Raw genomic sequence first — 24181 nt, forward strand, 5'->3', positions numbered from 1 at the left:
CTCTAGAAAGTCCCAGGAAGTCTGCTGACTGATTTAGTTGAATAGCTTGGGGGACAAATAGCATAATTTGTCTATTGAAGTATTTGAAAAGGGAAATTCCCTGACATACTCAAGAGCTCTTTATCGGTTAGCTCATTCCTTAGCTAAGGAAAAAAGAAATCAAATATATCAAAGATGTTCTAAGTCATATTTTTGTAACAAAACAGCAAATTTTAAAAAGGTGTTAACATTGTATTTGAGAAAAAAATCCAAACTATAATTTGCAACATGACCATAAACTAGTATGGGTTATCCCCAGGAACTTCACTAGAAATTAATTCCATTACATATATATATTTATATATATATGTATATATATACACACACACATGTGTACACGTGTATATATACATATACATATATATAAATACACGTGTATATATACATATATACATGTGTATATATGTATATATACATATACTATATAAAATATATTGTACATATATATACATATATAATAAGAAACATGAAATCAATTTGCCATTAATGTTTAAGTGATTCCATTAAGATAAAATATTTTAATATCAAGCATTGCATTTGGTTTGATGGTTATTTTCATAGTTTTAATCATATGTCTGTCTTACACATATTTAAAGTATTGAAAGTAAATAATTTACATTTTGAAAGGCAATTCAACCTGTTGACCACTAGAGGGCCAACATGTTGCATTTGACAACATTTTCCAGGTCTGCAATAATTAATTATATACTTTGACATTTAGCTAGATAACATAAAATACCTTCAATGCGTTTTGCTGGTGGTTTCTTTTCTTCAGGTGTTGGTAGCAACAGAGGAATAGGAGGAACAACCGTAGGAGGGATTTCTGAAGAAAAGAAATGCCATCATCATGGTTTGGTTTTTTATTTGGTGTGAAGTATAATGAAAAGTCTGATTCATTACTTTCAGTACTCAAAGGTATTATACTATAAATTAATCAACCAGAGAAAATAAAAATAGCATATATTTATAATTGTTACTACTCTTCTGCTTTGATTTTTAAATATACAGTGAAGAATATGATGTGTTCTGGCTTTCTGCTGTGGTTTGGCATCGCTAATTTCCTAATGGTAGAAAATTGTTGCTGCAAGCCCAGGTGTCGTGGTGTTGGGTCTTACCTTCTGGAGGGACTGCTCTGATAGGCATGGTTGGGATTGGAACTCTGGAGTCAGGAATATCTGAAAAGGAACATTTAATGATCAGCATCGAGGGATTGAAACAACACATATTTATTAGACAACTAAGATGTGTTTGTCAGGCATTTCCAACAGCAGAATCTCATCTACAGACACCTGTATGTAGAATCTAATATAGAGAGATATTAGAATTCTTTTGTAAGTAACCACATAGGCAGGTTGATTCCCTGTGAAAACTGGTTTTGTTCTATGGCCACACAATTTTGGCATGATCCTAGATACCAGCTAAATGAGACCTTATTATCTCTAATTTCCCAAGCTCACAAAGCCTAACATTTATCTTATTTCCTGAAAGTAATTTTACTGAGTAATATTGGACTAAAAAAATAAACGATATATTTAGACTTTTCAGTTTGGCTTCTATCATTTACAAAAGTATGTTGAATATATGGTGAACAAGGGTTGATTTCTTTTCTTTTCTTTCTTTTTTTTTTTTTTTTAACTTACCAGGAGGCTTCATCTCAAGTTTGATTTCTGCAAAAGAAAAAAAAATGACATTTTTGTATTTAGAATCATCTGGGCAGGCTTCTTTGTTTCAAAGATTGCAGTGTGACTTTCATGTGGTGTTTTCTGACCTTTAGTTGTTAGGTACAGTTCTGCTGTGCTTCTGGCTTCACCTCTTGGTTCCAGTCGAGCAATTACCGAATAGACACCTAAGGAGAAGAATCATCAAACTTTGTTTTCTGGTGTTTGTAAATTACCCTTCTTTATTTAAATACAGGATTTAATTTGAATTTATTTATGTATATTTATATATAATTCTCTTTCCTTAAATGGTATTCTATATAAAATTACAGAGTGTAAGTGTAAATTTGGGTACAAGTATATAAAACGGACAAGATTTTAATGATATATTCACAAGGGCCCTGTGAACTGAATTACCTTCATCATCTGGGGTCACATTGTGGATGGTCATATAATGGCAGCGACCATCATTCCTGAAGTTGTATTTCTGGCTCTCAGTCAGTTCTGTTGGTCCTTTATACCATGTTACAATGGCATCATCAAAGGACACTTCACATTCGAAGGTGGCAGACTGATGCTCACTCACCACAATGTTCTGTATGCGTTTCGTAAACTGAATTGGTTCAGCTGCACAAAGAGGAGTCAAAGTTAGATTGTACAGGGAGGAAGTTTTTGTAGTCTCCTTTCTCCTCAGACAGTTAAACTCTCCATCTTTGTCTCCAATTGGAATATAACAAAGGCCGAAAATGTAAAACAAAAAAGAAAGAGCTCTTGTCTGCATCAGTAACAAAAAATTATCCCAATACTTAAGTGTATTCCTTCAAGACCAGTGTAGGAAAGTATAAAGAAATCCCTGAGAGTCCTTAAAATATTTGCACAAAGGCAACAGTCAAAGGTGCTTATAACCCAAAAGTCAAATTAAACTTTAAAATGTTAGTGAAGTTTGGGTTCAAAATAAAGGGAACATAAACTTAACTTTACTCTGTAATTTATTCTCCTTTGAAATTCTATCTTCTGTAAAAATAATCTTGCTATTCAGGACCTAGAATTGTTTATTATCTACTATGTTATAACTTTCCTTGTGAAATAATGTAAACTCAGTAGGAAGTCTGGACTTTAAAATTTCACAGGATTCATTTATCAGATTATGAAACCTGCTTGTAAGCACCTGTGGACATACACAAAGGAGTCAATCCATGGGAATTGCAGGCATGGTTAGTAGGAGAATGGGCTGGAGTAGGCGGTCCTTCTGCAAAATTTTATTCGGAAGTCTGGAATTCAATGGATAACACTATCAAGAACATCTTCGACATCATAAGTACTCTGGTGAGCTTTTCTTTTCTTTTTTTTTTTTTTTTGAGGGATCATATAAGAATGCAATGATTTAAAAAATGATAAGTGGTTTCAACTGGATCCTTTAAATTGAAAATAAGAAAATTTTTTGAGCTTTAAAATACAACCAGGCATTAATACCCATTTAAAGCAAGTCAGAGAAATTGAAAAGTCATATAGTTGTATTTCAACAACTATAAGTGGGCATCAACTGGACGTAGATGCTATCATTATAGCCAAAATATTGCTCAATAGAACCCCAGGGTGTCTTCGGATAGTGCATATAGTCAAAGGATTGGGAAATGAATACTGCTGCTCCTAAATCCTCAGATTTCACTTTATTTCAGAGATTTAGAAGATTGGAATATAATCCTCACATGAAATAATTATTTTTGAAAAATAGCTGCTAATCACACACCCCATATGTTGTTAATTTTATCTAATAGGTAGATTCAAATTAATTTCTATAAACAAAACATCAACTCATAGCCAAGATCTTTTAGATACAGCTATGAAATCTGGTCATGTCTGTGATTTCTTTCTTAGAATAAGAATCACAGATGTGAGAATTATGGAAACTGGTAAAATTATAAAGACTTGTTGAATTTTGCAGAATTATTTAGAATTTAAATAACTGTTAGAAAGTCATGTCTTAGTTTAGACTGGTATCCGCCTTTGATCCAAAACTACGCAAAGGAATTGGCATTTGTGTGACTATTTCCCTTTTGGTTTCATGTGAATTTTGAGACGTGAGTGAATGCTGTGAGTACGTGTTGGGAAATGAGAACACAAGCACTTTGGAATATGCGCAATGGCAGGGTGACAGCAAGCAGCAGGGGTCCAATACGGCTGCCAATGACCTGTGCTGAAAGAGTCCAGCCATAGTCTTTCAAACCCACCTTCAATTCTGAGCTCTGCTGAAGTTTCGAGGTCTTCATATTTGCAGGTGTACTTGCCCTGGTCTTCTGCTCGCACGTCAGCAATGGTCAGTTTATGCACTTTGTGTTCCACTTCTGTCTTATGTCTACCTTGGGGTTTAAGGATTCTGCCATTTCTGAACCATTCAGATTTTACGTTTGGCACAGAAAACTGGCATGTCATGGTGCACGTCTGGCCTTCTTTCAAAGTAACATCCTGAAGATGCCGCTCCCAAGCAGGCTCTGTTGGAATGATACAAAAACCATTTTGTTTAATACCACATGCAGATGTGCTCAATAGTGAATTAATCTCACAAGTTTTTTTTTTTAATATGATGATTTTTACTTACCAATTACAGTTAGTTTAGCACTAGCGATGTGTGGACCACACACCAGTCTATAATTGCCCTGATCTTTAAGTTGACAGTTTTTGACTCTGAGTGTATGTCGATCACCATCAATGCTTATTTCAAATTTATCACTGGGTTCCAGTTTTTCAGTCCCTTTGTACCATGAAAGCTTGATCTCTGGATAATTGATCTTAATGTCAATTTCAAACACAGCATCATCATCTTTCAAAACTGTCTGATTCTCAATATCCTTGATCAGAGTGACAGGCTAGGAGAATAAAGAATTGACACATGTTAGTCACTCCTTTCCTTATAATCCTGAATAATAACCTGTTCACTGTGTTATCATCATAACTCATTTTACCTCTGTCTGTGACAGCCTTTGCTGAATAAATGATACAAGTTCCTCAAATTCCTTTTCATCCTTCTCTGACTTCTCTATTTCCTCAATTTCCTGAGGAGGAAAAAGTTTAAGTATTACATATGGAAAAAAATGTGAATTCGAGGATATATGATTCTACTCAGCTTCCACTCTTGATGCTGTTTAGGTTATACTAAGTGATCTTATACAGTTGTAGGGCTCTGGAAATTCAAAGGGGATATATTAGATATTTCAAATATAATTTTTTAAATCTGTATTTTTTAATGTTTGTTTTTGAGACAGAGAGACAGAGCATGAGTGGGGGAGGGGCAGAGAGAGAGACACACACACACAGAATCCCAAGCAGGCTCCAGGCTCTGAGCAGTCAGCACAGAGCCCCATGCGGGGCTCAAATTCATCAACCGCGAGATCATGACCTGAGCCGAAGTCGGAAGCTCAAACGACTGAGCCACCCAGGCGCCCCCCAAATAAAAATTTTTAAGATGATGCTATATACAAAAGAGCATACCAATCTATGGGTCTCTTCTTCTTGACTTTGCTTTAGTATTTCAAATGCTTGAAGAAGACCCCGGAAGTCAGTGATTCCATACATCCGGGCATATTTTTCATATTCTTTAGGATCAACATTTTTGAGAAGTTCCATGATATCGATTTCCTCTTCTTCTCCAGGTCCTTTCTTTAAGATTGGAGTCCTAAATGAAATCAGAAATACACATAAATCACCTGTCTTCTACTTATTTTGAATTGCCTATCATTTAAAGATTATAAATGTCAGTAAGGTTCTTTTCCCCTTCACAAAGAGATAGTGCTATGTCCTTTATTCAAGAAATATTAGTCTTTCAGGGGCACCTGGGTGGCTCAGTCGGTTAAACATCTGACTTTGGCTCTAGAAAACAATTCAGAACATGAGAAATAATACATAGAAATAAAAATTTCATATCTAGATGCATACACACTTCTCTGTAGACCATTTCCTTTGTTCAAAATTTTAATAAAACTTCACTTCATTCTCAAAACTTTCTCATGATCATTCAGAAATTGCTCTTAATGAGCCACTAACTTATGCCCAAATACTGGATGTTTGCTTATATGTTTTTGTGAGAATGTCTGTGTGCTTATGTTCTTACATTATCTGAATCTTGGAGGGAATGGTCCATACCTCTTGAGAGATCTCTTTTGTGAATGGAAATTTACTGTGCATGTTTGTTTTTTTTTTAATTGAACTTACTTTTTCAGCATTGCTCTAAGATCTCCTTCAATCTTCTCTTGTTTCTTCCTTTCATCCACCTGTAGGTTAACATTACTTTCAATTTCACCATGTTTATTAAATGCGACACATCTATACAATCCAGAATCCGTTTTTGTGGTGTCTCTAATCTCCAACTTTGCTTCATCGCCTTTCTGGTGGATAAAAATGCGACCCCCTTGGTTCAGTTGTCTCCATTTCCCTTTTGTCCATTTAACATTTGGAATTGGATCACCTCCAACTTTTGCAATGAATGTTGCAGTGGTTTCTAAGGAAGAATGAAAGCAAATGAATAAAGACCTTAATTTTCCCAAATCAGTTCTTGCAGATTTAAGTTGGTGGCAAAATGTACAGGGTAGACAACGATGCGCTTTTCACGAAGAACTTACTTTCTACAACTCTGATACTCTGAGGTTCTGACACGAAGAAGAGTTTCCCATCTACTGCTGCTTTCTTAGCCACAGGGACTGCGGCTGGTTTGTCTGAAAGACATATTTACATGTTTTGTTATTACAATTACGTTAAAATTGGAATAGATGATTCTGTTGTAAAATAAGCTTTAGGAATTTGGCCATGTCAAAGATATCATTCACTCTAGGACTCTAATGAGAGTATAAGAGTGGGTTATGGGAGATACAGCAATTTTATAAGCATTTATAACTAGTATAACTAGTTATAGCTCTCGCATACAGGTTGAATGACAATTATAATATCAGTATCAAATTTTATATTTCTATGCTTGGCTTTATTATATAGATTTCCTCCAGGACTATGACATCAGACTACTTCATGTTACATTATTATAGCATAATTTTTGGAACTTAATTATACATTCTTGGATACAGTAAAAAAGGTACAAGAAAGAGGATGGTGAACTTGGGGTAATTTCAGACAATTTGTGTTGAAATCATTTTCATTGAATTCTCTAATACTTCAGTCATAATAAGGGGGCTATAACTGCAAGTGAGCAAGAACTGATGTTTCTAAAAATTGAATTCCATTCTTATTTAAGTTGTAATAAGAAAATAAATGTGACCAGTCATTGACTTGGTCTGAATAATACTTTGGAGGTATCTGTACCTTTAATGGTCACTTTTGATTTTGAAGTGTCGCTTCCAGCCACATTTGAAGCTTTACACACATAATCTCCTGAATCTGCTTTAGTCACGTCCTTAAGTTCCAGTACTGCGGTGCCATTAGCAAAGCTGAAGCTGCATCTGTCTGAAGGCTTTATTTCCCTTCCAGCCTTCAGCCACTGGATCCTGATTGGCTCTGATCCACGAACATGGCAACTGAGCTGCACAAATTCTCCCTCACTTGCTGTTACTGGAGTAAGGTGCTGATCAAACACAGGCGCTTTCTTAGGTTCTGGAATTAAAAAGATATTTAAAAATGTTTATTTATGTATTTTTGAGAGGGAGGGGAGGGGCAGAGAGAGGGAGAAAGAGAATCCCAAGCAGGCTCCACACTTTTAGTGCAGAGCCTGATGCAGGGCTTGAACTCACAAACCATGAGATCATGACCAGAGCCGAAATCAAGAGTAAGATGCTTATACAACTGAGCCACCCAGGCATCCCAGGGACTATTTTTAAACATAAAAGGAACATAAAAGCCAAAAAAAATTGAATTCCAGAAAAGAGATAAGTTTTGCCTCTAACAGGCAATACTGGTTGTGGTAGTAGAACTGAACCAAGAACTGAATCAAGGTTGATTACTCTCTGAAGGCAATAGCTACATTTGTTAGATTTTTTTTTTTTTAAAGACAAAGGTTTAAAAATAAGCAAAGAGTAGATGCCGTGTTGCTCATAAATCATGTAAGCATCTGTGTCCTGATTAAGCACTGCAAACATTGCAACTGGCAGTTCCTATAAACTTCTGTGCCATATAGCACACAATTGATTCTCTCAAACCTGCATATATCTGCATTTTTGCCAAACCCTAAAGACTAAGGGCCTACTGGGGAATTCTCCTCATCTAGAGGAGCAGTTCTTGCTGTCCTCTGGGAAGGAAAGCCAACATTTTAGTAATCCATGAGCCCATATCATAATACGTGATTATCTGTGACTTTCATCTTTAGTTGTTAAATGCAGCTATAGTAGCATTTAAAATCCAGTCTTTGCCCAAAGGAAACAGCAGCTGAAGCTCAGTCAACTGAAAACCAATGAAGAATACACAAGTAACGTGATAGGAAGGCCATGTCCAACTCAGTGTTATATAATGATTTTATTCAGTGATTCTGAGAAATATTAAAATAAGGCAATATTCATGATTGTAATGATTAAAACTTCTGACGTCTATGTAAAAAATTTTTTATTTCTACAAAGAAATAGCCTCTGAATTCTATAGAAAGTACTTATCTACTTAATAACCACCAGGGATGCCAATCATAAATATAAGACACTGCTAAGGATACATTTTTTTTGTTTTATTAAACATATTTTAAAACTAAATGCACTTAAGTTCTGTTCAATGAGTGTATTTTAAGTTAAGACAACTCAATGATATTAGCTTATTAGTGATATTAACCTATTACTTGTGCACGCACCCTGAAATGGCATGCTATGTCATCAGAGCTGGTAATCAAACTCCCAGCTACTCTAGGAAGTTGGCTTGTAAAGTGATTTTGATGATTCTACATCAGACTCATCTGGATGAAGCCATTATGGTCAGAGGATCAGATGAAAAAGATCTCCTTAAATGATACACTCTATTTCTTTGCCTCAAGCTATGACTGTATATTTAAATACATCTTCCATAATGATATGCAGCATATTTTAAGTCATCTTTTTTTTTTCCTTTTCAAGCAAATTTTACTCTTTTGTCTGGGATTAATATTCATTTACAGGCTAAAAGCTTTGGGCAATATATGTCAAACAATAATCCTTTAGCAATGGAAAAGAGAATGTTTTAGAGTGTGATATAACTAAAAATGAGCAAAGCTAATGCAATTTTCAATGATGAAAATTTAAGAAGTTTTTGAAACAAATATACTTCATAAAAATCCATATACCACTTGCACATGAATTTCCAAGTAGACTTGGAATTAATTCTAGCTGCTGGAGAGAATTGTGGGATATGATCTACAAGCTAAGATTTTAGTCCCTTGAGTATAGGACACCTATTTTGCTGGCCATGTAAATTACAAATAGTAATATATTTTAAGTAAACATATGTGGAATTATGGTGTGCCAATTACATAATGTATATTTATAGTTGGCCTTTGAACAACATGGGTTTGAATGGCGTGAGTCTCCTTACCGGCAGATTTTTTTTCTCTTCTCTAGCTTACTGTACTGTAAGAATATAACATATAATACATAACATAAAATTATGTTAATCAACTGTTGATGTTATCGGTAAGGCTTCCAGTCAACAGTCCCCTATTAGTAAAGTTTTGGAGAAGTCGAAAGTTATACAGGGATTTGTCAGGGCTCATAACCTCCATTTGTTAAGGGTCAACTGTACATATATCTGTTATAACTTACTTGGTCAACAGATGTAAAGAAGAAATGCATATGTCAGAAGAAATGCACAGGAATATCTAATGGGCAATAAAGAAGAACACAAGAGGCTTGGGGGTGCAAGGATAACTAACCTTTGATGACAATTGAAGATGTACACAGAGCAGAGCCTGCATCATTCGACACTTTGCATGTGTACAAACCAGCATCACCCATGCCCGCCTTCTTGACGTGCAGCAGGAGTATGTTGTTCTTGAACGTAATTTCACAGTTAGAAGTTGGATGTATCTCTACATTATTCTTGTACCATGCAACCATTATAGGCTGGGAGCCAGCAACACGGCCCTCAAGCTTGAAAGAATTCCCTTCTGTTTCTTCAACTGTCTCTGAGAGTTTTTTAGTGAAACTTGGTGGAATGAGCCGCTCTGTAAGAAATTGCAATGATATATGAAATAGAAGCCAGGAGCAGGTTATCGATATGAGGCTTTTCAGGAAAAAGGAGTCATATTTTACGTTAAAAGTTAATGCTGACCAACTAAATACACCAAATCAGTGTATGTTCCTAAAATTTCAGCCCCCTCCACAAACTTATTCTAAACTGTTCTCTCATTTATGGGATAGATGATGAAAATAACTTACAACTGTCTCCAGAACCACATAATTGTAAAAAATAAAAAGAGGAGGGTGGTCTTAGGGTTATGTAGGATGTATATAGTTTTAGAAAAATATGAATTTAGAAATATCACTTGTTCTCTAGAGAAACATTTCTTCTTAAACATTTTTATGTCATCTGTTTAAAACTGTCCTAAATTTCACTGCCCTAATAGAAACTGCACTGTTAGGAAAGAACAGGAAATGATTATGTTTTTGTTGGACCACATGAGAAATAAATGATACCTTTTATATTAAGTTGAGCCGTGCAGGAGTCCTTTCCCACTTCATTCACAGCATAGCAGGTATACTGCCCGGAGTCTCCCTTGTCCACTTTCAGGATTGTCAGGTGGGCGCTGTTTTCCAGGTAACTAATCTGGTAGTTTCCGCCACTGCGTATCTCTCTGTTATCTTTGGCCCAGATGACTTTTATTGGTTGTGTCCCAGTCACGTGGCACTCAAAGTCTGCACTTTCCCCTACCACAGCATCCACAGGGGCGACGGGAATGTCAAAGAAGGGTGGGTTCTTCCCCTCTAAAAGCAGAGCAGAAAGGCAAGGTTTTATAGCCACTCCACTTGACAGAAACTGTGATGTTTTCTCCTTAATTTTGATTACAGAAATTTTATTTATAGAAATAGAAAGAAGTCGAAGAATCCACAAACCTGTGAGAATGAGTCTGGCACTGGAAGAAGCCGACCCAATAGGATTTGTAGCTGTGCAAGAATACTGGCCTGCAAGGCTCCGATCTGTTTTAAAAATATTCAGAGTGGCTACATTATCTAAAAACGATGTTTGTACATTTGGGCCATCTTTCAATGGCTTGCCATCTTTATACCAAGACACTGAGATAGGTTCTGATCCATGTATGGTACACTCAAAAACAACTGGAAGTCCAACTGTTTCTTGGACATCTCGCAATTGCCGAGAAAATGATGGTGGAAGTTTTTGCTCTGTAGGAACAGAATTAAAATAATGAACACTTCTGGATGTTTTTAATTTGCCAAATACTCTTTTCACAATTATTGTTATATAGATAATAGTATGTCTACAAAAATATCAAGAGGTATTAACAGCTCTTGAATTAACTTGGACGCAAAGAACAACATATAAACCTTCGGAGCAGAATTTTCACTCTGTGGTCACCCTAATGCATACTAGGCACAAAAATATGTAAGCCTGAGGGGAAATTGATTGGCTTAAGGTACATCTCCAGGCACACAGCAGATTCTCCTATTGTTAGGACTGCTTTGTTGCCTATTGAATGGGATACTCATGAGGTGAAATTTTAAAAATATGGCCACTCATATTTCTTAAAGATTTAATTATAGAGACAATTGATTCCATGATCCTTCCAACCAAACACTTAGGCCTCTTCTCACTCCCACCTATAGACAAAGGTAAGCCACTAACTGTAGATATAATTTCTCAAGCGGAACATTTTGCATTGGGCAGAAGGAAGTCCTTCACCAGGTATTTTAAATCTTATTCAAAAGCAACACAAATTCATTCACTTCTAAAATATCGCAATCACCTTGAACAGTAAGGAAAGTTGATGAAGAAACTTCTCCCACACTGTTTTCAGCTCTGCAGATATATTCTCCACTGTCACTACTGTCAACCTGGTTGAAAACCAGTGTAGCAACGTTGTTCCTAAAATGCATTTTGTAGGTGGTAGTAGGTCTTAATTTTGTATCTCCTTTGTACCAAGACACCCCGATTTCAGGGGTCCCAGCAACTTGGCATTGTAAAGAGGCAGAATCTCCAACGGTCACCTTAACAGGCTCCAACTGCTTGACAAAATATGGTGGTTCTGCAGGCAGGAGAGATAAATAGTCATCAAGAGACATGCCAGATGATTATTTATATATGAAGATATGAATGTGGGATAACAAACCTAGTATCAGTATTTGTGCGGAACAGGAATCTTTTCCAGAAGCATTTTCGATGTAGCAATTGTATTGTCCTGCGTCCTCTACCATGCTACTTGGGATTTCCAGGATTGCAGACTTTTCGGTTGTGGTTATATGACACCTCTGAGAAGGAGTTATGTTTATGCCATTTTTCTTCCATGTAACGGAAATAGGAGGAGTTCCAGTATACGTGCCCTCTAGAATCAGGGGTTTTCCTTTCTCTATGCTGTAATCATTGAGCCTCTTCACAAATTTGGCTGGGGCTATAGAAAACAGATCGACGATATGAAATCAAACCCATATACATTCAGATATAGACCTAACTGTTACTTTGTGTCTGCTAATTGTAAAAATGCAAAATAGCAGCCCAACAAACCTTTTACATAGAGATGAGTTGTACAAGAAGTTCTGCCAGCTTCATTACTAACTATGCAGGTGTATTCTCCACTTTGTGTTGTATCTACATCAAACAGCTCCAGTTCGGCAACTGAATCCTCCAGAGACACATTACATCTGTCCCCTGGTACTAGTTCAGTGCTACCCTTGAACCAGCTGACACTGAAAGGAGGTGTTCCTTTTATGATGCTTGTGAAAGTTACGTTGGCTCCGGTTAAAACATCCATGGCCTCAGGTTTCTGAACAAAAGATGGTGGTTCTACACAAACACACACAAACACATACCAAAAACAATTTAATATTTTTCCACTTTGATGATAAAAACACTTACTAAATTTAACAAACTATGAAATACAGCTCTATTTGGCTGTATTTTTAAAATTTATTTATTTTGAGAGAGAAAGCATGAGTGGGGGAGGGGCAGAGAGAGAAGGGGGGAAAAAGAGAGAATCCCCAGCAGGCTTCACGCTGTCAGTGCAGAGCCCAACGTGGGGCTAGAACTCACAAACTGCAAAATCATGATGTGAGCTGAGATCAAGGGTTAGACACTTAACCAACTGAGCCACCCAGGTGCCCCTGTTTTGCTGTCTTTTTAACTGACCTCTCACAGTCAAAGGAGCACTGCATTCATCAGAACCAGCCACATTAGTAGCTACACATGTGTAGTTGCCGGCATCTGATTCTTCCAGCATGTTCACAGTTAAAGCACAAGTGTTATCTGTCAGGGTGGACTGGTATTTCCTTCCACTGCTGATCTCATTTCCTTCATGGAACCAGGACACAGAGATCGGAGGTGATCCATAGACTTTGCACTCCATTACAACTGAGGAACCAGACAGACCATTCGTCTCTTTCAATTTTCTCGTGAATGCAGGAGGAACAATTCGGTCTGAATGTGGTGAAAATCAAACGAACAAGGGACATCAGTTAGAACATGATTTGAAAAGATAATTATTGTATTTTTGATGGAACATCCCTAGATCCACTTGGCTTTTTTGCGAAGGTATCAAAGAGTTCCCTATGGGTTCACACAGTCAAAAGCCTCACGAATCAACGTGAGATGTACTGATTGATGTGTTAAGGATCTTCGTCTCTCATCACTGTGAACTGTTGTGTGGTGAATTATTCCAGCATAAGTGATAGTTAAAGACAAACTTTGTCCTTCTCCAGGGATTCAGTTATACTCTAATCACTCTGAATTGTGGAAATTTCTCTATGTGGTTTTCTTCTAACTCTATGGGTACGTTACTTCTGATTTTGCTGATGGAGAAGATGTAAGACTCACGGTCACACGGTAGAAGATGGAGCTTCCCATACGTGTATATGTAGATCAGGAGCTATACTAAAATAACACTGAGGCAAAAGGCTAACCAACCAACCTGAAACTTGAACTGAGGCTGTACAGCTGTCTTTGCCAACGGGGTTTTGCACCTCGAAACTGTATACGCCACTGTCACTAGGTGCCACATTAATGATCTTAAGGCTGGATACTTTGTTGAAGAAGCTTATTTTGTATTTGCTGTCACTTGTCAGTTGTTTTCCATCCTTAAACCACTTAGTACTGAGTTCAGGCGTGCCAGTGACCGTGCACTCCAAGGTACAGGTATCTCCTGTGGTAACTCTTATGGATTCCGGCTTTTCCACAATTGCTGCAGGTTCTGGAATGAGATACAGATTACACTCAGATTTTAAAATCAAGCTGAAAAACTATGGAAAACATGGATACCAGTAAGGCTGTGTTTTGTATTCATGACAATGTTCTATTTGTACTAACCGAGAACAGAGAGTGTGGCAAAGCACTCTTGCATTCCAGCATCGTTTTTGATCTGACAGGTGTACTTCCCAGCATTGGCTGTTTCTGCTCTTGCAAACTGTAGGGTTGCAACGTTTTCTGAATAAGAAACCCATATGTTGTCACTTTCTCTAACAATTTCCCCTTTATCTTTGAACCACACCACTGAAATTGGCTCAGCGCCTTCGATAGTAGTCTGCAGCTGAACTTCTTCACCAACGATGGTAGAAACATCACTGAGCTTCTTCACGAATCTTGGTGGTGCTGAAAGCAAAGAGGCATGTCATTTAAAATGCATAGGTCTTACTTTTCCAAAGGAGACATTCAGATGGCCAACAGACACATGCACAGATTCTCAACATCGCTCATCAGGGCAGTACAAATCAAAACCACACTGAGACACCACCTCACACCAGTCAGAGTGGCTAAAATGAACAACTCAGGAGACAACAGAGGCTGATGAGGATGTGGAGAAAGGGGAACCCTCCTGCACTGTTGGTGGGAATGCAAACCAGGGCAACTGCTCTGGAAAACAGTGTGGAGGTACCTCAAAAAATTAAAAATGGAACTACCCTACAACCCAGCAATAGCACTACTAGGAATTTACCCAATGGATACAGACAGCTGATTCATAGGGGCACATGTACCCCAATGTTTATAGCAGCACTTTCAACAATAGCTAAATTATGGAAAGAGCCTAAATGTCCATCAACTGACAAATAAAGAAGATGTGGTTTATATATACAATGGAATACTACTTGGCAATGAGAAAGAATGAAATCCTACCATTTGCAGCAACGTGGATGGAACTGGAGGGTATTATGCTAAGTGAAATAAGTCAGTCAGAGAAAGACAGATATCATATGTTTTCACTCATGTGGAATTTGACAAACTTAACAGAAGACGATGGGGGAAGGGAAGGGTAAAAATAGTTTCAAAAACAGAGGGAGGCAAATAATAAAAGACTCTTAAATACAGAGAACAAACTGAGGGTTGAAGAGGGGTACGGTGGGGAGGGGAAGATGGGTGATGGATATTGAGAAGGGCATTTCTTGGGATGAGCACTGAATGTTGTAAGTGATGAATCATGGGAATCTACTCCTGAAACCAAGAGCACACGGTATACACTGTATGTTAACTAACATGACAATAAATTACATTTAGGAAAAAAAAAAGATGATGTTCATACAAAAATGTTCCAGAGGTGCCTGACTGACTCAGTCAGTGGAGCATATGACTCTTGATCTTGGGGTTGTGAGTTCGAGCCCCATATCAAGTATAGAGATTACTTAAAAATAAAACCTTTTGGAAAAAAAAATAGAACGTATGGGTCTAGTAGTACTTAAGTCATGCAATGCTAGGAATTACACTAGTGATAATGTGTTGTTTCCATTTCTTAAATAAGAGGTATTTTTGGTGAGTGAGAGCAGGGATATACTAGAATTTACATTAAGCTGAAAGAGTCAAACATCTTGTCCTCTCCAGGATTCTAAGTTCAATGAAATCCACAGGAAAAATGGTCTAAAATGGTAGTTGGTAGGATTTGGGAATGGGATGCACACTAAACATAAAAAAGGATTTGGAAAAATAAAAAAGGAAAAGTGGAAGACAGAGCTAGCGATAAAAGGACAGGGCATCACTAAGAAGCCAAAAGAGTATTACAATTAGAGGGGAAAAAAATGGGAAGGGAAAGAGCAGACCGAAAAAAATGAAGCCACTCTAACCTTTCAGAGTGATAGAACCAACACAAGAGTCACTGCCCACATCGTTGGTGGCTCTGCACTGGTATTCCCCCATGTCTGCAGTGTCGACGTTCAGGATGTGAATACTTGTTAGGAAGTTCTCAGTCATTATCTTGTACTTCTTGCCGCTCCTCAGTTCTCTCTTATCCTTATGCCAAGAAACTTGGAATGGGGGCGTACCCTGCAGCTCACATTCAAGATGAACATCAGCTCCTTTCAGTGTCTCAATAGGATGAGGTTTTTTGCGGAAAATGGGTGGTTCTACAATTGAAAGGTAATTGGATTAGAGAAAAAAGGAATATTTGGATGTGTTCTGTATCTAGTTTCAAGTAGGAATCTATTTTCCGTTCTATTATAGAGACAGACAATACCACTTTTAATTTTCAATTGCACCCTTTAAACATATAAGATGAAAGAATGAAATCTGGCCATTTGTAGCAACGTGGATGGAACTGGAGAGTATTATGCTAAGTGGAATAAGTCAGGCAGAGAAAGACAGATACCATATGTTTTCACTCATATGTGGATCCTGAGAAACTTAACAGAAGACCAGGCGGAAGGTGAAGCAGGGGGGCGGGGGGGAAGTTACAGAGAGGGAGGGAGGCAAACCATAAGAGATTCTTAAGTACTGAGAACAAACTGAGGGTTGATGGGGGTGGGAGGGAGGGGAGGGTGGGTGATGGGTATTGAGGAGGGCACCTGTTGGGATGAGCACCGGGTGTTGTATGGAAGCCAATTTGACAATAAACTATATATATTAATAAAAAAATAAAATAAATAAAAATTTAAGATACTGCTAGAGAATCAAACAGGGAACTGAGAGGACTGCTGGAGAGGAGTCCAGTCTGAAAATCGCGAAGGAAGAGTAAAGTCTGACCTTTCACTTTTAAGGAAGTGCTGCTGCTTGCACTGCCCGCTGCATTGCGGGCTTCACACGTGTAGTCTCCACTGTCTTCAACACTGAGGTTGTGCATTTCCAACACTGCCACCGAGTCAATGAATGACATTCTGAATTTACTGCTCTCTTGAATTTCAGTCTCGTCTTTGTACCATAACACCTTGATTTCTGGAGACCCTCCTATTTTACATTCATATCTTGTGGATTCATCCCGTTTCACAATTCTTGATGGTTCTAGCTTCTTAATGAACCTGGGTGGTTCTATGGAACGAAGAGAGAAAACACAAGGTAAGGGATGGAAAAGACATGTGTAACTCAAGATGAAGAGAAAAAAGGAAACTCTTTGTCAGATGGAGAGGCCTTTAACTCTGGAAAACAAATTATTTGAGGCCATTCAGGGAAGAATAGCTAATAATTAGTAGTTAACAATGGTTAAATCTAAGCAGAAATTTCTAAAACTAACATGCATTTATTTCAGGAAGCACCAACATTAAATATTATTGCAAAAGGAAGGAGGAAAATACATCGATCCATATTGTGTGGTCCTCCTCCCAACCAAAGAATCGTATCTTTTCAAACAACATTTATTTTGAGTGGGATAGGGGCAGAAAGAGAGAGGGACAGAGAATCCCCAGCAGGCTCCGCACTGTCAGCACAGAGCCCGATGCGGGGCTCAATTTCATGGACCTGTGAGATCATGATCTGAGCTGAAATCAAGAGTCAGATGCCAAACTGACGGAGCCACCCAGGTGCCCCCAAAACCGTATCTTTACTGCAAGATCAGAGGAAGAGGGTGCATCTGTTGCTGGAGGCCCTATGAGGTTCACCGGGAATAAATGAGAGAGTTTGACCACTCTCCTCTATGTAAGTCAGCAGAGGCCTAACTCCTATGGCTGCAAAGATATCAGATATGTACCATGAGGAATCAAAACAACAAAACTGGGTAAGTTTTCTTAATATTTATGCCAATTTCTCTTATACACCTTAGATAGATATTTCTTCAACCCTCATAATTTCCCATATGAGGTAGGGAGAGCAATGCTTTCTTCATTAACTGAAGGAAAAAATTCAAGCTCAGGGAGATAAAAATGATTAGGAATATGCCATAGAGCAAATGGGCTGGTAAATGCAATGCTATTTTAATTTCAAGATATCTATAAAGTATCACCACAAAAACCCTTAAAAATTTCTCTAATGGGTTAAATCAGCAGCTCATTAACTATTTAATTTCTGACAATAGCAGCCATGCACTTGCTACAGACAGAAATGGTTGCCTTCTACAATGTTGAACATTGATGTTCTCCCCAGCCCTCTGACTTCCACTATTATTTAAGTGGGTATAGTGGAGGAAAAGAGGTTGACACAAGCTCACTCTTCTGGAAGGGCTTGATTGTTTGGGATCCACTACCCTCTAGAGAAACTAAATCCATTAATTTACAAACTACTGTGGGAGATAAGTCATTTGAGACAACTTCCTTTCTTTCCCCCACCCAAACTGATTTCTTTCAAAACTTGGATCTTCTTGCAATTCTGCCAAACACTTTTGTTCACTATTTCCCTCGTCTCTATTTTAGCCTTTGAAAATGGATTTTCAGTCCATGTTTTACTGGTTTTATAATTTTTTAATAAAAAATTTTAAAGCTTGACCCCACTTGATAGGCTCTGGATCCATCTGGTCTCTTCTAATTACTAGACCATGGTCGTAAACATAACTTTCAAGCACACCCTTCGTCCTATATTTCAAGATATTGAAAATGTAAGAGATGTTGCTACTTTTTTTGGGACAAGTACCTTGTACACCCAGATGAGCAGAACAAGAGTCTTTTCCAGCGACGTTGCTTGCGTAGCAGGTATACTGCCCAGCATCACCTTTGCTTACTTTGAGAACTGTCAGAGTGGCAGTATTTTCGACCAAAGTCATCTTGTAGTTGCCTCCAGGGCGAATCTCTCGGTTATCTTTGGCCCAAGTGATTTTGATGGGTGCAGTTCCAGTTACATGACATTTAAAAGAACCACTTTCTCCAAGAGCAAGATCTACTGATACAGGCTTTAGATCAAAGAAAGGAGGCACTTCATGCTCTGAAAAGGATGAAGACCAACATGGTGACCTCAGTTTTCATGCTCCCAGACACAGAGCAGGAACTAAGTGGCACCAGCCCAGTGGCCAACAGCAGCGGAGCTGCTTGGTAAGAAAGAGAGTAAGGTGATTAACTACTCACCTGCAAGAATGAGCTTGGCACTGGATGAAGCAGTTCCAAGAGGATTAGAAGCTGAGCAATTGTACTGACCAACGTGGCTCTGGTCAGTTTGCAAAATCTGAAGAGTTGCTACGTTATGAACAAAAGATGTTTGCAAATTAGAATCATCTTTCAAAAGCACCCCATCCTTGTACCAAGACACTTGAAGAGGTTCTGAGCCATTGATGCGACATTCAAACGCAACTGGGAAGCCAAGAGTCTCATGAACATCCTTCAGTTTTCTTGCAAAGGAAGGTGGAAGTTTGCGCTCTGTAAAGAAGTTACAGATAATCCTTATTCACAAGGGAGAAAACAACCACAACATATTTCAACCCATTAAAATTTTGATGTTTTTAAGAAAATGGGTCTGTCAGCACACAGTAAGACTCGTTAAACAAAAGCGTCATCACCTTTGATAACAAGCACAGCTGAAGAAGCAACGGCCCCCACACTGTTTTCTGCCTTGCACGTATACTCTCCTACATCACTGTGATCCACTTTGTTGATTACTAAAGAGGCAACATTATTTTTAAATTGCATTTTATACGCAGGAGCTGATCGTAGCTTTGTGTGTTCTTTATACCAAGAAATTCTAATTTCTGGGGTTCCATCCACTTTACATTGTAAAGTTACGGGTTCTCCGATGGCTGCTTCCACATGTTCCAGAGGTTCAATGAAATAAGGTGGTTCTAGGGTACAAAGGATGATAATCAATCAGTCATGCTAACATAAAGAGGATGCTTTAAAAGAAAGAAAAGATAGCAATGAAAGAGAGATAACTTGTTAACACACCTAAGACAGACACCAGAGCTTCACAGATATCTTGACCAGCCTCATTTTCTATCAGGCAACTGTATTGTGCGTAATCCTCTACAGTGCTGTCAACAATTTCCAGGATGGTAGATTTTTCTGTCGTGGTAATACTGCAATTCTGAGACTGTGAAAGGGGGAACTCATTCTTCATCCAGCTCACTGAGATGGGAGGTGTGCCAGTGTATGTGGCCTCGAGAACTATGGGGCTTCCTGTCTCCACACTGAAATCAGCCAATCTTTTCACAAAGGTGGCTGGTTCTATATGGAGAAAACATGAGGGTAAAATTGGCATCTTTAAATGAAGACTTGGAAGAAAATTGAAAAGATACGCAAGTGGGAGCAAAGAGCCGACCTTTCACAAAAAGATGTGCGGTACAGGAGGCACTGCCAGCATCATTAGTAACAAGGCAAGAATAGTCTCCGCTCTGCAATGGCTCCACCTCCAACAACTCCAGTTCTGTCACAAAATCTTCCAGAGAGATGGTGCATGACTCCCCTGACACCAGTTCCCTGCTGCCTTTGAACCATTTGACCTTGAACGGAGGGGTGCCTCTAATGACGCAGCTGAATATGAGGCTTATTCCAGGTAGAACTTCCACAGAGTCAGGGATTTGTTCAAAAGACGGTGGTTCTGGATACCCCAAGGGAAGGGGAGAGCAAGAAAGAAAAGAAATCCAGGTGAGATGTGCTTCTGCTACTTGAAGAAAAGGGAACTAAGACTAAGCATGAAGAGAAGATAAAGAAATTGCAATGCAAGGCAGGCACTAAGTCCCTCAGAGAAAAGACATTAGAGAAGCTGCAGCCCGATCCTTGCACACTGACCTTGCACGGTCAGGACGGCAGAGCATTCATCAGAACCCGCCACGTTGGCGGCCACACACGTGTATGTGCCTGTGTCGGTGGGCTCCAGTAAGCTCAGATTCAAAGTACAGACATTTTCTGAAAAGCTGGACTGGCATTTAGGCCCACTAACGATCTCATTGCCATCTTGAAACCAGCCAACTGAAATCGGGGCTGAACCGGAGACTCGGCACTCCAAAACCGCGGAGGCTCCCAGGATGGCATTCGTGTCTTTCAGCTTGCGGATGAAGGAAGGAGGCACAACACGATCTAGGGTGGAGAAGAGTAGTTTTCCTTTGATAAGAGAAGCTTTCTTTTTTTGTTTTTCTAGGAAAAATTATATACTCATGAAAACCTCCTACCACTCACCGGAAACGTGGACAGACACAGAACAGCTACTTTTACCAACGCTGTTTTTCACTTCAAAGCTATATAACCCCTTGTCGCTCATCTCTGCACAAGGGATTTTAACTGAAGCCACTTTGTTGATGAATGTAATGTGATGTTTGCTGTCGGCAGATAATTCTCTCCCATCTTTGAACCACTTGACTGAAAGTTCGGGGGTTCCAGTCACTACACACTCTAAAGCAAAAGGATTTCCAGTAGTGACAGTCATGGGTTCTGGCTTCTCTAGGATTCTGGCTGGTTCTAAAAGAAGAAGTATGATGCATTGAAAATAAAGTCACCTTCCAAACTAAGAGTGTGATCAATATATTATGGGGGTAAGAGTACTATTTGCAGATGATGATCATGGGCCAATTTGATTTTTTTTCTCAGGTTTTACTTCGTTACTAACCTAGTACAGTCAAGACTGCTGAACATTCTCTCATTCCAGCTTCATTTTTGATTTGGCACACATATTTTCCAGAATTAGATGCTTCCGGGCTCCCAAGTTGGAGGGTTGCAACATTATCAATGAATGAAATCCTAGTGTTTTCACTCTCTCTGATGACTTCACCTTTATCTTTCAGCCAGACAACAGAAATTGGCTGGAAGCCTTCCACTACAGCCCGTAACTCAACAGGATCCCCAATAAGGGTTGAGGTGTCGCTTAGCTTTTTCACAAACCGTGGGGGTTCTAATGAAAGAAATTTGTGGTTAGAGAAAATAAAGAGACTCACAGCCACAAAAATTATTAGTTGAGCAAGAAAAGATGAAAGGAAGAGGCATATATTTTTGTGACCATGTATACAAACCTTTGAACTTGACAGTGCAAACACATGTGTCGCTTCCCACCTCATTAGTAGCTTTGCAGTGATATTCTCCTACATCGGAGGCTTCAAGATTAAGGATATGAAGACTTGTATCAAAATTTTTTGAAGTGACTTTAAATTTCTTGCTGCTTCGAACTTGCTTTCGATCTTTAACCCACACCACTTCAAATGGGGGGGTTCCCGAAATTTCACATTGCAAGATAACATCAGAACCTTTAAGAGCTCCTACTGGAGAAGGCTTCTGAGTGAAAACGGGAGGTGCTACCAGAAGAAAAAAAAAAGAAGTTAAATGATGAGAATATTTGCTAGCTAAAAAGCAAAAAAATATTTTAGAATCCAGAATCATTAAGAGGGATTGGTGTGACCATATGACATTTACGCTAACAAACACCAGAAATAATAATTCGTAAAAACTAGTTTAAGAATTACAAGCAAATCCTCTTAATGAGCCTTTTTAGTTTGGAGCTCGTAACATTGTTGAGAAAGAATCAAATCAGAGGAAAAGAAAGATGCTTAGTGTGTCTAACCTTTAACAGTCAGGGCTGTGCTGCAGCTGGCGTCCCCAACACCATTATGGGCCTCACAGATATAGTCCCCACTGTCCTCAGTGCTGGCTTCATTGATGGTAAGCAATGCCACAGAATTAACGAATGACATGTTGTATTTCCAACTTTCATGAAGTTCACTGTCGTTTCGGAACCACAAAACTTTGATTTCTGGGGAACCACTTATTTTACATTCCAGTTGGATGGGTTCTCCCTGCTTTGCAATTTTTGAAGCTTCTAGTTTCTTAACAAACTTGGGAGGTTCTAGTAAATCAAAGGAAAAAAATAGCTTATGTTTGTAGTTGAAGATCCCACAAACACATATTTAAACTGGTCACTGGTTTATGAAGAATATACTTCCTGATAATTTTATGGTAACATGTTATCTTTTCTATAAAATAAGCTTTTAATAGAGGGTTTAATTGTTAAGTTTATTTTTGTAGTTTGATATATAAACTGAAACATATAAGTTAATGTATTATAGAGGTATTTGATCAAAATTTAGTAATGATAAATCAGAATGCATATGACAGAAAAGTACAAAAAATGAGAATGGACAGTTGAAACAATATTTAACAAATTTCAATTAAACACCATTTGATAGGATCACACTTAGAGATAACACTGATTTAAAGAACAATATAAAGACAAAACAGGGGTGCCTGGGTGGCTCAGTTGGTTAAGTGTCCAACTTCAGCTCAGGTCATGATCTCATAGCTCGTGAGTTCCAGACTCGCATCAGGCTCTGTGCTGACAGCTCAGAGCCTGGAGCCTGCTTCCGATTCTGTGCCCCCCTGTCTCTCTGCCCCTCCCATGCTTGCTCTCTGTCTCTGTCTCTCTCAAAAATAATAAACATTTAAAAAAAAAAAGACAAAACAGAACATTGATTAATGTTTTCTTCAACACTAACATACGTTCTAACACGACCCGGTTAGTTTACCCCCAAAATTTAAAAGCTAAAGAAACTTTTTAGAAGACAAGTATGCAAATGTGGGAAGGAACAAATTCTGGTAGACACCATATAATGATACCTTTTACACTGAGTTGAGCCGAGCACATGTCTTTGCCAACATCATTGGTTGCTTGGCAAGTATATTGCCCGGAGTCCCCTTTGCCTACTTTAAGAATTCTTAAATGGGGAGTGTTTCCCACACATGTGATAGTATAATTTCCTCCAGGACGTATCTCCTTGTTGTCTTTTGACCAAGTGATTCGCATTGGTTGAGCACCAGTAACATGACACTCAAAGTCAGCACTTTCCCCAGCAATGACATCTATAGATACAGGCTTGATGTCAAAGAATGGAGATTTCTTAGGTTCTGGAAAATGAAAAGAAAAGGCAATGGACATTTTGTTTTGTTTTACTTTTTTCATTGGCCATTTCTCTTCTGACAATGAATAAGAAGTCATGGTTCGCAAAGAGAAAGATTAACGTGGGAACAAACCTCTTGCCGTCAGTCTAGCACTAGAAGATGCTGTTCCAAGTGGGTTAGATGCTGAGCAGGAGTACTGGCCAGAGTGGCTCAAGTCAGTTTGCAAAATTTTTAAAGTTGCCACGTTATCTACAAATGACATCTGTAGATTTTCATCATCTCGTAAAAGTACCCCATCTCTATACCAGCACACTTGGATGGGTGCGGAGCCATTTAATCGACAAGTGAGTGTAACTGGAAGCCCAACAGTTTGTTCAATGTCTTTCAGTTGTCTTGCAAAGGAAGGTGGGAGTTGGCGCTCTGTAGGAAGACAAGCAATACTGG

General features: G+C 38.5%; 1 protein-coding gene across 3 annotated transcripts in view; it reads right to left on the bottom strand.

Annotated features, from left to right (window-relative positions):
- The window catches only part of TTN (titin), a 276655-nt gene that overhangs the window by 167517 nt on the left and 84957 nt on the right, over nucleotides 1–24181 (bottom strand). The window contains exons 76-110 of one of the 3 annotated variants that reach the window (XM_045480369.1): nucleotides 23870–24157; nucleotides 23456–23743; nucleotides 22407–22688; nucleotides 21862–22140; nucleotides 21462–21743; nucleotides 21035–21313; nucleotides 20648–20935; nucleotides 20178–20456; nucleotides 19805–20083; nucleotides 19423–19701; nucleotides 18995–19282; nucleotides 18567–18854; nucleotides 16755–17036; nucleotides 15860–16138; nucleotides 14118–14399; nucleotides 13723–14001; nucleotides 12945–13232; nucleotides 12324–12602; nucleotides 11932–12210; nucleotides 11569–11847; nucleotides 10700–10987; nucleotides 10283–10570; nucleotides 9520–9810; nucleotides 7005–7292; nucleotides 6314–6406; nucleotides 5907–6192; nucleotides 5187–5370; nucleotides 4661–4750; nucleotides 4297–4564; nucleotides 3929–4189; nucleotides 2115–2324; nucleotides 1808–1885; nucleotides 1680–1706; nucleotides 1155–1214; nucleotides 779–862 (exon numbers count right to left, since the gene is read on the bottom strand). The exons of the other annotated variants lie outside the window; for them this stretch is intronic. Coding sequence (XP_045336325.1) covers nucleotides 779–862; nucleotides 1155–1214; nucleotides 1680–1706; nucleotides 1808–1885; nucleotides 2115–2324; nucleotides 3929–4189; nucleotides 4297–4564; nucleotides 4661–4750; nucleotides 5187–5370; nucleotides 5907–6192; nucleotides 6314–6406; nucleotides 7005–7292; nucleotides 9520–9810; nucleotides 10283–10570; nucleotides 10700–10987; nucleotides 11569–11847; nucleotides 11932–12210; nucleotides 12324–12602; nucleotides 12945–13232; nucleotides 13723–14001; nucleotides 14118–14399; nucleotides 15860–16138; nucleotides 16755–17036; nucleotides 18567–18854; nucleotides 18995–19282; nucleotides 19423–19701; nucleotides 19805–20083; nucleotides 20178–20456; nucleotides 20648–20935; nucleotides 21035–21313; nucleotides 21462–21743; nucleotides 21862–22140; nucleotides 22407–22688; nucleotides 23456–23743; nucleotides 23870–24157 — 8442 coding nt within the window. The remainder of the gene's footprint in view (nucleotides 1–778; nucleotides 863–1154; nucleotides 1215–1679; nucleotides 1707–1807; nucleotides 1886–2114; nucleotides 2325–3928; nucleotides 4190–4296; nucleotides 4565–4660; nucleotides 4751–5186; nucleotides 5371–5906; nucleotides 6193–6313; nucleotides 6407–7004; nucleotides 7293–9519; nucleotides 9811–10282; nucleotides 10571–10699; nucleotides 10988–11568; nucleotides 11848–11931; nucleotides 12211–12323; nucleotides 12603–12944; nucleotides 13233–13722; nucleotides 14002–14117; nucleotides 14400–15859; nucleotides 16139–16754; nucleotides 17037–18566; nucleotides 18855–18994; nucleotides 19283–19422; nucleotides 19702–19804; nucleotides 20084–20177; nucleotides 20457–20647; nucleotides 20936–21034; nucleotides 21314–21461; nucleotides 21744–21861; nucleotides 22141–22406; nucleotides 22689–23455; nucleotides 23744–23869; nucleotides 24158–24181) is intronic. 3 annotated transcript variants of the gene reach the window in all.

The sequence above is a fragment of the Leopardus geoffroyi genome, chromosome C1 (genome assembly GCF_018350155.1).
Source record: "Leopardus geoffroyi isolate Oge1 chromosome C1, O.geoffroyi_Oge1_pat1.0, whole genome shotgun sequence".
Taxonomy (NCBI): Eukaryota; Metazoa; Chordata; class Mammalia; order Carnivora; family Felidae; genus Leopardus; species Leopardus geoffroyi.